The sequence below is a fragment of the Poecilia latipinna genome, unplaced genomic scaffold, assembly GCF_001443285.1.
Source record: "Poecilia latipinna isolate Pla-1442-1.1 unplaced genomic scaffold, P_latipinna-1.0 Scaffold14, whole genome shotgun sequence".
In the NCBI taxonomy this organism is placed as follows: Eukaryota; Metazoa; Chordata; class Actinopteri; order Cyprinodontiformes; family Poeciliidae; genus Poecilia; species Poecilia latipinna.
This window is the reverse complement of record NW_015112630.1, coordinates 162841-175509: the sequence shown is the minus strand read 5'-3', so window position 1 is coordinate 175509 and position 12669 is coordinate 162841. Positions and strand designations below refer to the sequence as shown.

At 40.0% G+C, this 12669-nt stretch overlaps 1 protein-coding gene across 3 annotated transcripts in view; it reads left to right on the top strand.

Moving 5' to 3' along the window:
- nat16 (N-acetyltransferase 16) overlaps positions 1-12669 on the top strand; it is a 38552-nt gene that overhangs the window by 15268 nt on the left and 10615 nt on the right. The window contains exon 2 of one of the 3 annotated variants that reach the window (XM_015031762.1): positions 6916-7142. The exons of 1 other annotated variant lie outside the window; for it this stretch is intronic. Coding sequence is in view for 1 of the 2 variants with exons in the window: in XM_015031744.1 (XP_014887230.1) it covers positions 1446-1456 (11 nt within the window). In the remaining variant the exon portion in view is untranslated. Of the gene's footprint in view, positions 1-1363; positions 1457-6915; positions 7143-12669 lie in introns of those variants that run through there. One more of the 3 variants, XM_015031744.1, reaches the window with a different exon arrangement.

The window sequence follows — 12669 nt, the reverse complement described above, 5'->3', positions numbered from 1 at the left end:
GAGGGAGATGCTGCAGATCTCCGTTTAATTCAACTGGACATTAGGTCGACTGCAGGTCTTGATGCATCTCTTGCATTTTTCTAGACTCCCTTTGGGCTTTGAAATTGGAATAAATGGCATTTAAACTACAACTGAAACGGGTAAAACACTTCCTCTCTGCCCTAAGAACCCCCAACTCTTCTTAGCAACAGCACAATGAAAAGAAAAAACAAAGCAGTAATACATAGCACAGATAAATATGTAAGATAAGATTTAAAGGCCTGCCACTGTATTAAGTATGTCCTGTGTATATGATTTTTCCTTTTGCTTCCCTCATTCATTCAGAAAGATACAATGGAGACTTCCAGTGCAATAGTATAGATTTTATTGTGCATACTACTAATGAATTATGTGCAATAATGTCATTTTCATGAAATGTAAGTGGAACGAGGGGTCTGGAAACTCCCAAAGATTGCAACATGAGTTGCAATCTTCACCGTGAATTCACGCCAAGCACGGAAGACAAAAGCCCTCCAAAAATAACATGAGAAAACTGCAGAGAGAACCACTATATTTATCACATCCATCTTCTGAGAGCCTGAGCTTGGAATAGTGAATTCTATGCAACACTTTAAATTAAATTAGTTCAAGTCATATCCTGTTAAATCCTCGCTCCCAAAAATCATCCCTACGGTGTCTTCCCAGATCCTTCTCTCATGAGCCTTTGGTTTTAGACAGGTTCATGAATCAATTTGTATGACATCATCCCCCATCTGTGCTGGGTCAAACTGAAGTTAACCCTCTTGCCCAGGCTAAGATGTAAAAAAGGAAAATTATAAAAAACAAATTTGACACAAAATTGCAAATTTAAAAATATCAAAAGCTGTGAAGTATGGGGATGTCAAATTTATGAGATAAATTGGGGAAACTAACAAATGAATAAAGTTCACTCAATTGCTTAATATCTTTATCATGTCAAAATGAAAAATTGGTGTTACATACAAGAACATATGGGTGTTAATGACAGGGATGGGAGGATGAATTTAAAATGTCGCCTAAATTGGCACCAAATCTAAACAGCATTGGGAGCCACTGGGTGAGTTTTGTACGGTATCAGTTTATAAGACAAAGAGGATTAAAATGAAGCCAAAACAGAAATTTCTTTACACAGTGCACTGAAACGATTGTTGAGGCCTCCACCTGTGTTTTCTGGAGTTTTTGACAAAGCAGATCAGGCTGAATTGTGTTAAAGGACACCAATCCTCACAGTGCTGCCTGCTCTGTCCAGATGACAGTGGGCTTGTTGAAGCAGGTGTATGACGGCATTATCAATTCCAACTCCACGGAAATAAGCAAACAGCAGGGGGTCTTGATTTGAGCTTGTCTGTTTACTCAGGTGGGCCAACAGGAGTCTCTCCAGGACCTTCATGATGTGGGATGTCAGGGAAACTGGTCTATAGTCGTTGATGACTGATGGGTGAGTTTTCTTTGATACCGGAACCAGGCAGGATGTCTTCCACAACAGCAGAACCTCCTCTTGAGTCAGGTTAAGGTTGAAGAGATGTTGCAGAATCCCACAGAGCTGCTCTGCAGCTTCACCCCTTCAGGACTCTGGGACTGACACAATCTGGACCTGCAGCCTTGTTCCAGGTCAATCTCTCCAGCTGCCTCTTTGTCTGACTTCTAGACACAGAAAAGTGTGAGTTGGAGGTAAAGGGAGCAGCAGCATCTCCTGATTTGGTTGAAGACAAACTTGTGGAAGCAGAAGAGTCCATGACTGAGGCGGAAGATAAAACATCTGAAGTTTGACAGGATAGCTGTGGGTCAGAGGAAGGTGGGACGTTTGTCTGGTCGGGGACAGGAGAGGACGATGATGAGCTTGTTCCTGATCTGAACCTGTTGAAGTTCAGCCCATTTGCTCTGTCCAAACTTCCATCTATCTGATCCTCCTTTTGCTTGAAGCCTGTGATCTTCTTCATTCCTGAACACATATCTTTGATACTCTTCCTCTACAGTTTACTCTCCAGATTCTTCCTGTCCTTCTTGTTGTCTGTAATCTTGACTTTGAGCTGCTTCTGTATAACTCCCTGTCTCGCTCCTTAAAGGTTTTCTTTTCATGTTCAACAGTTACTTTACTTCACTGGTGACCTAGGGTTTGTTTTAGGGAAGCATCTCACTGATCTGGTGATGATGGTGTTTATTTGATATAGTCGGTCACACACTCAGTCATGGCACTGATGTCCTCTCCATGTGGTTGGCAAAGAGCAGCCCAGTTTGTAGGCTCAAAACAACCACTTGGGGCTTCTTCAGTTTCTTATGACCAGTTAATGTGTGATTTTAATTGCATTTCATATTTAATGGAAACACAGCAATTTTGAAATTGTCTTTTTTAGCACAATATCCAAAACATTTTAGGCAGAGTTTTAATGGAAACGCAGATAAAGTTCTGCAGAGACCTACTAACAAATCTTTTGATTCAGATGTGTTGAAGAAGGGAAAGAACAAAAAATATGCAGGATAGCAGCCCTGAGGATCGACTCGGGGCAGTCCTGGTATTACCACTGGAGTGGACGAACACACTTTAATGTAAATAAGAATTATGCAACAATACCAAAACATGATGAATGATAAAGGGATGGTATAATGTATCTTCCAGGGACATATTGGCATTTTATAGCACAATCATGTAGTTATATGTTACCTTCAATTATTTAAAAAATGCTCCATACATCAAATACATGGACCTAATACAAGTGCACTAAGTGCACTATACAACTACTAATGACAGTGATTTTGTGATGCAGCTTGGATCCTGTTGAATGACCATTAACTGGAAGAGGTGTGCTTGGTCTACTATTATGAATATTTCATAAATTGTAAATATACATAAGCCCATTTGTTCTTGACTTAGTTGTTAGCTATTTACTATGTCAGTATAACTGTCTCTTAAACACTGGGAAAGTTATGTTAGCATTCTGTGATTACTTGCATTAGGCTGATCTCAACAATGTTTTTTATAGCCTGTTAAATAGGAATGGATCAGTATAAAAATTAATGCTAATATCAATGTGCAAAATTAATACTGCTTTTATGGTTGATAACTAATATGTGCACATGTCATGTCGTATTTCCATACGCTTTCCACACCATGTAAAAGTGACCACAATGCCTGCATTACTTTTCTGCTTCAGTTAAACATCCATTAGTCCAGCACTGCGTTACTATCAGTGTAACCACAGGGCAGCCGCCTCCCATCCACAAACACACACACACACACACACACACACACACACACACACACACACCCGCACATGCACACGCAGACACACACACACCAAAAAGATGGAATGTTAGCAGTGGCCCAGTTCTATTTATTTGACCAAAACTGATAGGTTAGAGAATGACAAACTGATGTTAGTGTTGATATGTAAATAAATTAAATTTATATAGAACCTCATACAAATAAAATTAATAAAGTAATTCACACTGAAAGAAGCTAAAAACAAAGCTATACACAGATAGAACATGACTCAAAATAAACATCATGATCATGAATTTCTACTATTAAATAACCACTGTGAGGCATAGCATTATGAATGTTTGATAATGATACAATTGATACATTGTGTATCAATTGTTCTATATGGTGTTTCAATAAAAATTAAGAGGGGTTTTTCAAAAGTTGAAACTGAAACGTATGTGCAGTCCACAATGTCTCAAAAAGTCCTCAGTAACCTCACAGTCATCAGCATATCAACCATACAATCACTCAGAGTTTATTGAGGACAATAGTATAAAATATATGAGTATGTTAGTATCTTACTATGTTAGTTTATAGTTGCTTACATGTTTTTCAAATGAAATATTAAAATCAATATTAAGTGTGCCTGGGATGGCACACAATAATTTAAATGGCCTGTCACAGCGCAGCATGTTGGCCCTGAGGTAGGGAGCAGTTTATGATGTAGGAGGTGGCAATGGTTTGTACATATGCCAGAAATTCTTTTATATGAATAAAAAAGGCAGCTGAAATGAAATAAGAAAACTGAAATTAGAAGTTAACACAATACCTGAAACAAGAACACGATTGCAAATACTGAGGTTTAGCTTAGAGAATTTTGATCATATTAATAAAACCGCCAAACCTTTGGCAAATCAATTGAAGAATAAAGTAAATATAATAATTTCAATAATCAGAGACAGCAGCAGCAGTACATCAATAAATGTTCCTTAAGAAACTGTTTAAGTAACCCTCTACTTGGGATTGATAAATGAATTTAAAATAATAAAATGAATGTACTACAAGTTGTGTAGTACGCATCTTTAATAACCACTGAACTCCATGATGCCATCAAAACTATTCCCACTGGCAGAGCTCCAGGACTTAAACATTCTCTGCAGAATTCCACATAAATACTCTGACAGCTGTTCTCAACCTTCCAACAGACGATCACAGAAATTGTGTGTAGCCAGTAAAAGCATTAAAGATGAAAACTTATGACATGGTCCACTTCCTCATCTGACCTGAACCCAGTTGAGAACTTGTCAGAGGTTCTTAAACGGGAGAAGGTACAACTCTAGTTGGTCTTTAACAGATCAACAGAAACTCCATGAATGGTAAGTTTAACACCGTTATTGAAAAGAAGCATGGCTATATTGGTCACAATTTTTTTTTTGAATGTCAGAAATGTTTATTTGAAGGTTTTTGAGTTGTTTATTTAAAATTCTCACAAAAGAAATTCAAAATGTGAAATTGGACAATGTGTTGTCATAAGGTGTGGGTGGTGGTGAGGTTGAACGCAGGCTGAACTCAGGTTGTAGTGAAATGATGGATTTAATGCTGACAATAATGCACAAAGACAGTCCAGGACAGGCAGCACGGGGGAGAACTAAAGCACACGGCTAGTACCGGTAGCACTGTCGCGAAGACTGACACGGAGCTTAGTTGACCAGGACTTCACAGTACCACTGGAAAACTCGACAGAAACCGACGCACGTAAGTCAACATTAGACAAGGACCCGACAAGAGACAAAGACAACAGGTGGGTTTAAATACACAGGGAGGGTAATCAGGTAAGTAGACACATCTGGGGAGCAATCAAGAGGGAAGACAGACTCACAGGGGAAAACTAAAACACAGAAAAACCTCAAAAATAACCACACAGAAAACACAGATCATAACATGTGTATGTTTTATGTAATTGCACAATAATTTTGTACACAAGTAGAACCCTCCAAGACAAGTAAAAGTATTTAGGAGGTATGACCTAAAACCAACAGAAGACTCTATATTTTTGGATCAAAAGGTCATTTTTGAGCGTTTTTGACATTTTACCAACTTTGGTAAACTTCTCTTAGCAATCCTGAGGTATTGTCTGAAAGCATGGCATATTAAATTTATAGTAGTTATGGTGTCATATGGGATGTGGGCGTTTGGAGCAGAGGGTTGTGGGTTTTTGGGGGCGGAGCTCTCATGGGGGTGTCCCCCTCTGGGTGGGATTGGTGACGTCTGCTTTAGGCTCGATGTTTGTGTGTTGGCTGGGGGTGACCCTGTACTCAACCTCATCAGCCTCACTGATATAGCCAACCACAGCTGAGTCATCCAAGAACTTCTGTAGATGAGCAAAGACTCAGATAGGTCCATGCTATCAGGGAGGTCTGCGCCAAGTTGGCTAGGCTACTTTGGATATTGTATCCTTTATTCTTTGGTCATAATAATCACAATGTTCAGGCCCTTTAAATAAGATTTCAAATACAGACAGGAGCAAAAGTCTGAGAGTGATTCTGAACTCCAAGTCTGAAGACAAAGTTGCTAGGGGTTACCATTAATATCTGGTCACGGTGTTAGGGACAAAATGCTCCAAGATAGAGAGAAATTATAATGTGTTTGTTTTTTTCTAAAAAGAAAAACAAGAAAGAAAAAACAGATAACAGACAGAAATAAATCCTGCAATGTGTTTTACTGTCTCTCTTGTACTTTCTTCTTATTATTTGGGGTTCATTGACAGAGTACGTGGTCTGTACTTATGTAGCGTTTATCAGGGCCAGAAGTCCCCAAAGTGCTTCACACTACATTCAATCATTCACCCATTCACACATGTTTCCATACATTTTTTTTTTCTGTGCTTTTTAAGTATCGCATTAGAAAAGATTCATGGAAGATGCAAACTCAAAATAATTTCCTCAATTTTGCAAAAATGTTTTTACATTAAAAAAAGAGCTAATGTTCTAAAGCGGAGATATAAACACAATTGCCCAATCAGTTCTGACTTAACAAACTTCCAGGGTCCAAACCTCCAGCACGGCGGGGGAGAAGTGTCAGCCTTGAGGCAGTCCAGCCTGGGATGGGAGTGGTGGACTCTTTCCACTTTTCTGAGACGTGTGGTCCTTGCTAGTTTGCGTCAACATCTGATGAAATTTTGCTTTGTGCAGTCTGGTTGATTCGCTCCAGACCACTAGATGGAGATACGCCTAATCTGGATTTTCTGTTTTTTCTTTCTTGCAACATTTTACAAATTTTCTCAAAATTAGCTTGACAATTGGATGGAAACACACTATTCACACATTGATGGTGGTAAACTGCTACACATTAGCTACGGATGACATTGGTCAGTTTGATAGAACTGAGGCTGTGGTGAGTCTGCGATAGAAGATACAATAATTAAGGTCCAGACTGTCGTGATCTTACAATGTGGGTGTTCTGAGTTGTGTGTGAGTCATCTGCTCCCCAGAGGATCTCTGTGGCAGTGCGTGGGAATCTGGCAGCCAGCACACCTGGGCAGCATTTCCAATCAAGCTGCCAGCAGCATTTAAGGAGCAGCAGAGCCTTCATTCAGTGTCTGATGATTAACCAACACTGGTACTCTGAGCTCCTGGTGTCTCTTTGAGAAGACTAACCCTCTGAGTTTTCCCTTTGAACTTACCTTGTGTCCCCAGGTTCTGATGAATTCCTAATGGTTCCTCACCTTGGAGAATTTTCTGAGAATCAAGACATCTTCTGGATCTTCAACGAACGGCACGATCACTTGGTGCTGCTCCCGACACGGCTCATACCTGCCTGCCTACCCGCTCCCTGCTGGACGTACACCTTCGGGTTCCTCAGCTTTAACCGATCACCAGCAGGATCCCAGCCTAGAGACTAAACTTTAACCTCCCCTAACACCGTAAGACCCATCTATTCAAGATCCTCATTTACCCCTTTGGCAAGCTTCTAACCAGTCTCCCTCTTTCAGACCCTGTGGAGCGCCAGGCCCCTAGAGAAGACGTCTCATTTATATTCACTTGTAAATAAATCATTCTTTTCTTTAACTTGTGTCCGGCGTCTGATTCTGCATGTGGGTTCAACGGATTCCTAAGAACACGACAGACAAAGCCTTTAAGAAGCAAATTGCCTTGTTGCGGCCTGTGTAAGGGTGGCTAGATCATAACATGGAGGATCCATCCTTGTCAGACCTTAACCAAAACGTACCTATTTAAAAGTTAATAAACCAAATGACAAACTTGCTTTCCTAACTAAAACAGACAACTAAGTGCAAAATAATCAGCAGTTCATTCCTACAAACTTCTCAAATGCTTTGAGACAGGACAGTGTGGCTGGTTTGGATGAGCAGAGGATGGATAGTAGAGGTGGGTTAATTGATCCTCAATATCAATACCTAGTCGGAATTTGATTGATACTAGCGTGGTAAGATACTTTTAGTTTCAGAGTCCCTCTTGAAATTTAGTTTTTTGCATTGCACTTTTGCAATAGAGGTGATCCAGTCAGAATGCCTTCTTGTGACGAGGGCCTTCTTAACTGTCTCAGGCTCTTTTTGCTCGGGTATCTGAATCACATGACCTATAGGCAGAAGATTTCTATTTAGTGTTTTGACACTGCCATTTCTGTCTTCTTGAACTTTGTAAAAAGGAAAGCTTTGTTGCTTAGGTGGTAGGTTTCCAGGGATCTTTGATTTGTCAGGCCAATATTTTTAACTAAGACGCCATCTTCCATTTTTAAATGAATGATCGTAGTGAGCTTTGTGTCTGAGATGACTTGTTAGCTGTTTCAGTAGCCAGCTGATAGACTTCCTGCAATTCTTTTTTCATTTTCTCCACATACTTGAGATAAGGTATTCCACTCTATCCCTCATCAGATGTCATTAGGCAGCCTGGCCTCTCGTATACATTAAGAAATATGGAGAGTATCCTGTGGTATAATTTTTTGTACAGTTGTACGTGTGTACTAACTGATGTGCTGACTCCATTGCGGTTTCTTCATAGTTTGCAATATTCCAGGCATCAAGAGTAATGTACTGTTGAAATGTGGGTGGTAGGGCAAACCAGAACAGAGCCAGCCTTCTTTATCGGGTTGCTGAGCCTTTTTAAGTTCCTGGTTCTGATGCTGCTGCCCCAGCAGATGATGGCAGAAGAGATGATCCTCTCAACACAAGACTTGTAGAAGATGGGCAGCATCTTGCTGCAAACCTTTAAGGATCTTAGGTAACAGGTCCAGTAGAGAAACCCAAACATCCCAGTTCAAAGTAACTTTCCTCAGGTCCTTCTGGGAAATTACAAGGCAGTCCCAGGCCAGAAAATATTGATAGTGCCTCTAGCGAGTTCTGTGGTCTCCTTCCATTGAAATGTGCCTGGGGAACCATGAAAGGGAGTGACCCAGAAGGCATCCTGATGGATGATGATCTGTTTAATAGGAAGGAACCATGGCTCAAGCTCCTTGCACCTGGAATTTCATTCTTTTAGTCATGATCCATATCACTGCTGTAGGTGAGGGTTGGAATGCTGATTGGTTCAGCTCTTCCTTTACCACAACAGACAGGAGATTTGCCTGCTCTACTGTAGACACTGCCCCAGTTCGTCTGCCAATTTCCTGCTCTGTCCTCCTCATGAACAAGATACCTAGATACTTTAATTCCTCCAACTAGAGCAGAGGCTGATACTATGCACAGAGGGAGCAGTGCACCTTTTTTTGGTTGAGAACCATGGCCTCCAACTTAAGGACCCAGCATGGTCAGCTCGAAGGCAAATTGTTGACATGCAGTCATGTGGTGTTTGGATGTTTGTTTTTAGACAGACCCTTCATGATCCACAAGATACTCCGCCCCATCCCATTGCAGTATATATCAACTATTGGATCAACTATTATAAGTTCACAGGTTCAGAGAAGGAAGACATAAGTGATGGACTGCAAAATCTCATTGTATTTTTCACATTAAAAAAATAGAAAGAAAGGCATCAGTGAGCCGTTCTCCCACTGCACTGAACCAGAACCGAGCTGGAGGAGTTTGATATTTCATTACGCACATCCTTATGGTCTCGAACAATTGCTCCTCAAAAGCTACTCTTTGACTGAACAAGTGGTGTTCTGACTAGCTGCTACCTTTCCCACACAAATAAGTGCACACACGAAATTCAGACCAATCACACAACAGGTTTGCATGGATAGAGGGGCGAAAGGTTTGCCTGGGTGGGTTGTGACAGGAAGGGGCGGACGACATGAAGCTGACAACAAAATAACACAATTTTCATCACACAGCTGCGACAATGCGAAGTGATTTTGTCAGTTTGGCTCAATTATGCAGAGTCCTTTAGAGGAATTAACTTTCATCTCAGTCTTCAGTGCATTGCTAAGTTCCTGGTGAGAAGAAGAACAACCATTTGAAAGAACCACCATTTGAAAAAACCAAAAAACCAAAGATGAAACCTTATAGTTCTCTAACCAGACATCCTCCACTCCATAACTACGATCACAAGGATCAGTCGCCCCCAAACGCCACACTCCTGGCAACCAAAGTTTTATGATGCCCCTCAGCAGTTCTGCAGAATAATTTATATTAATAAGTTCATACAAATTTAATAATCCAAAGAGGAAAACTAATGGTAAGTTATTTTACCAAATACTTTGTGCAAGTTAGAGAGTACTCTGCAAAAAAAATAAAAATAAATATTGGATAGTATTTGATATGGGCATGAAAACTACATCATGTTTTGATATTGCAAAAGTTAGAAGCCAAAAACTAATTACACCCCTGTGTATGTTTCATGATTGGTCAGTTAGTTGTATTCAACTGTATCGTCAAACTGGTACCTTTAAGAATTGCAGTTATTACCTCTTAAGCTGTATTGACCCAACTGACATCAGGATTTTTTTTTTCAAGAGTCATTGTTGGCTAACATTTTTGGTCATGTAGTACAACACAAGTTTATGTTGCTCTGGATAAGAATCTGCTGTGAGTCACTGCTCACAAATTCCATTTGTGTGGAGTACACTGCCAGCCAGATGGAAAAAGCCAGCAGAAGCATGAGAGGATAAAAAGAACAATGAATCAATGAGTGCATGTGCGCGAACGCGAGACAGAAACAGGAAAACAAAACAGCATCCAGCTCAGTGACAGGACAGGATCAGACTATTCAGCCAAGGTCCTCTGCATGATGGGAAAATACCAGCGTCTGCATAGAGTAACTGCGTCTATCTGTTGTGACTAGACTTTGTTTTGACTGCAAATGCCCGTACAGCTCACATGGCCCTTTGATAGTTTATTGGGACATGATTATTGGAGCAAACCAAAACTCTTTAACTATGAAAGTGCTGTTCATGCTTAATGCAGTGCCTGTTTCATTGTAAGATGTGATTTAACTGCGTAAAAAAAACCTGATTCTAAAATTCATTTTATTAAAATGAGGTAAATTCCTTTCATTCATGCTGAAGGAAGGGTTATTACTTATTCATTCTAATTTGTTGTCTCTTCCTGCCTTCCTTGTTAGTTTAGCTGCTCTTATGGATCTTTACCTGTTTTCATTACTTCTTAATGTCTTTCACCTAATGACACAGGGCTTGAAGGAAAAACATCTTTATAAACTTGGAAAACTATTCAGGAGTCAATAAGTGGATTGGACTAGGTAATATGCAGGTTCTGTTGCAGGAGCCGAGGATGATCCAGGACTACAGAGGGAATTCTTGGTGGGAAAAATTAAGAAACCAAAGAACAAAAGCAACTCTTCGCAGCTGGGCAGAGGTGGCCTCTGATGGAGGACCGAAACAAAGCAAACAAAAAGTCATTGTGATGAGGCACACAGTTCAGCTGGAGGCTGTCTGGAGGAACCTATGAGGAAAGCTGTGGAGGAACTGTTTTAAACTGTTTTAAATACAGTTTAAAACAGTTATACCTGATAGTGACCAAATGTATGTCAACTTTTGAATTTGAGGAAAGTTACAAAAAAATTCTAAAAAATGTTCTCACCACGTTTTCTGGTATTTAGCAAATAGAAGTTTCTGTTTCTGGTTCAGGAGTGATTTGACATCAGGAATGAGAACATTTTTTAGAATTTTTTTTGTAACTTTCCTCAAATTCAAAAGTTGACATACATTTGGTCACTATCAGGTATAACTGTTTTAAACTGTATTTCTTGGGTCAAATGTTTTGGGTTTGGCACTGTGACATGATGGGGAAGTCGAAAGAAGTCATCCTTGGGAACAATTTACTGATGCTTGAAGAATCATCTGTTTCACAATTTTATGTAGGTAAAGACATGATGGGATTGTCCGATCATCACACAGTGTATTTCTCAGGAAGAAGACGGGTTGAATGTGGTTTGGTCCGAAATCAACCCAAGAACAAAGGCCAAAGACATGATGATGATGATGCTGCTGAAGCTGGTAGGACAAAGTCATTATCCACAGTGAAACATGTTCTGTATCGACATGGGCTGAAAGGCCACTCAGTGAGGAGGAAGCCATTACTTCAAAAGAAGCATAAACAGGCAGATTGCAGTTAGCAGATGCACACAGGGACAAAGACCTTCATTTTTGGGGACAAGTCCTGTGGTCCTGTGATTTGGGCATAATGACCATCGTTACAGTTGGAAAAAGATTGTACCATCCTAACTGTCAAGTATGGGAGTGGCAGCATCATGTTGTGGGGCTGTTTTGCTGCAGGAGAAACTGGTGCACTTCATAGGACAGTCCTCACTGCTTACTGCAATCACTATTAAGCTGCAATCTGCCTGTTTATGCTGTTGTCCTGTGAGCCTTCTGTCAACTCAGAAACCTCTCCTCTGAATCTGTCATGGCTTTGGGTCTGCCAGACCTTTTCCTGTCAGTTTGTCCCAGTTTCTATGTACCTTTGATGAAGAAGGAAATTGTACTCACTGACACCTTGACTTTCTTTGCAATTTCTATGTAGGAAAGACTTACATTTTTAGGTGTCATGAACCTTTAATTGTCTTTTTCCCAGTATTGTACAGTATTGTACAGCAGTACTATACTGTTAAACAGATTCTCACAAGGATATGACATAACAGTGTGTTCCAGTGCTACTTTTATGCAAACACAGGGGTTTGTAAGAAATCCAGAGAATCTGGAAGGCCTTTAGGAATTAGTATCACCAGCTATCAGGGTTTGATCAATCTCATTTGCTGCTTTAAATTGTTAACCCATTCTGTGTTCACAGAGAATCCTGAAATGAACATTAATTTTCATTCTGGGGTAATCTTACTGTTTTTTCTTTTGTTTGTTTGTTTGTGTGTTTGTTTGTTTGTTTGTTTTTTTTTTTACATTGGCAGTTCACCGCTTACCTTTGTACCATTTCAAGCTATTGGTTGAACTTGCAATTTTTGAACTGCATTAAAATCTGGAAAAAAAAATTGGTATTCTAAAACTTTTGACTAGAAGTCTTCAACCCCATATATATATATATA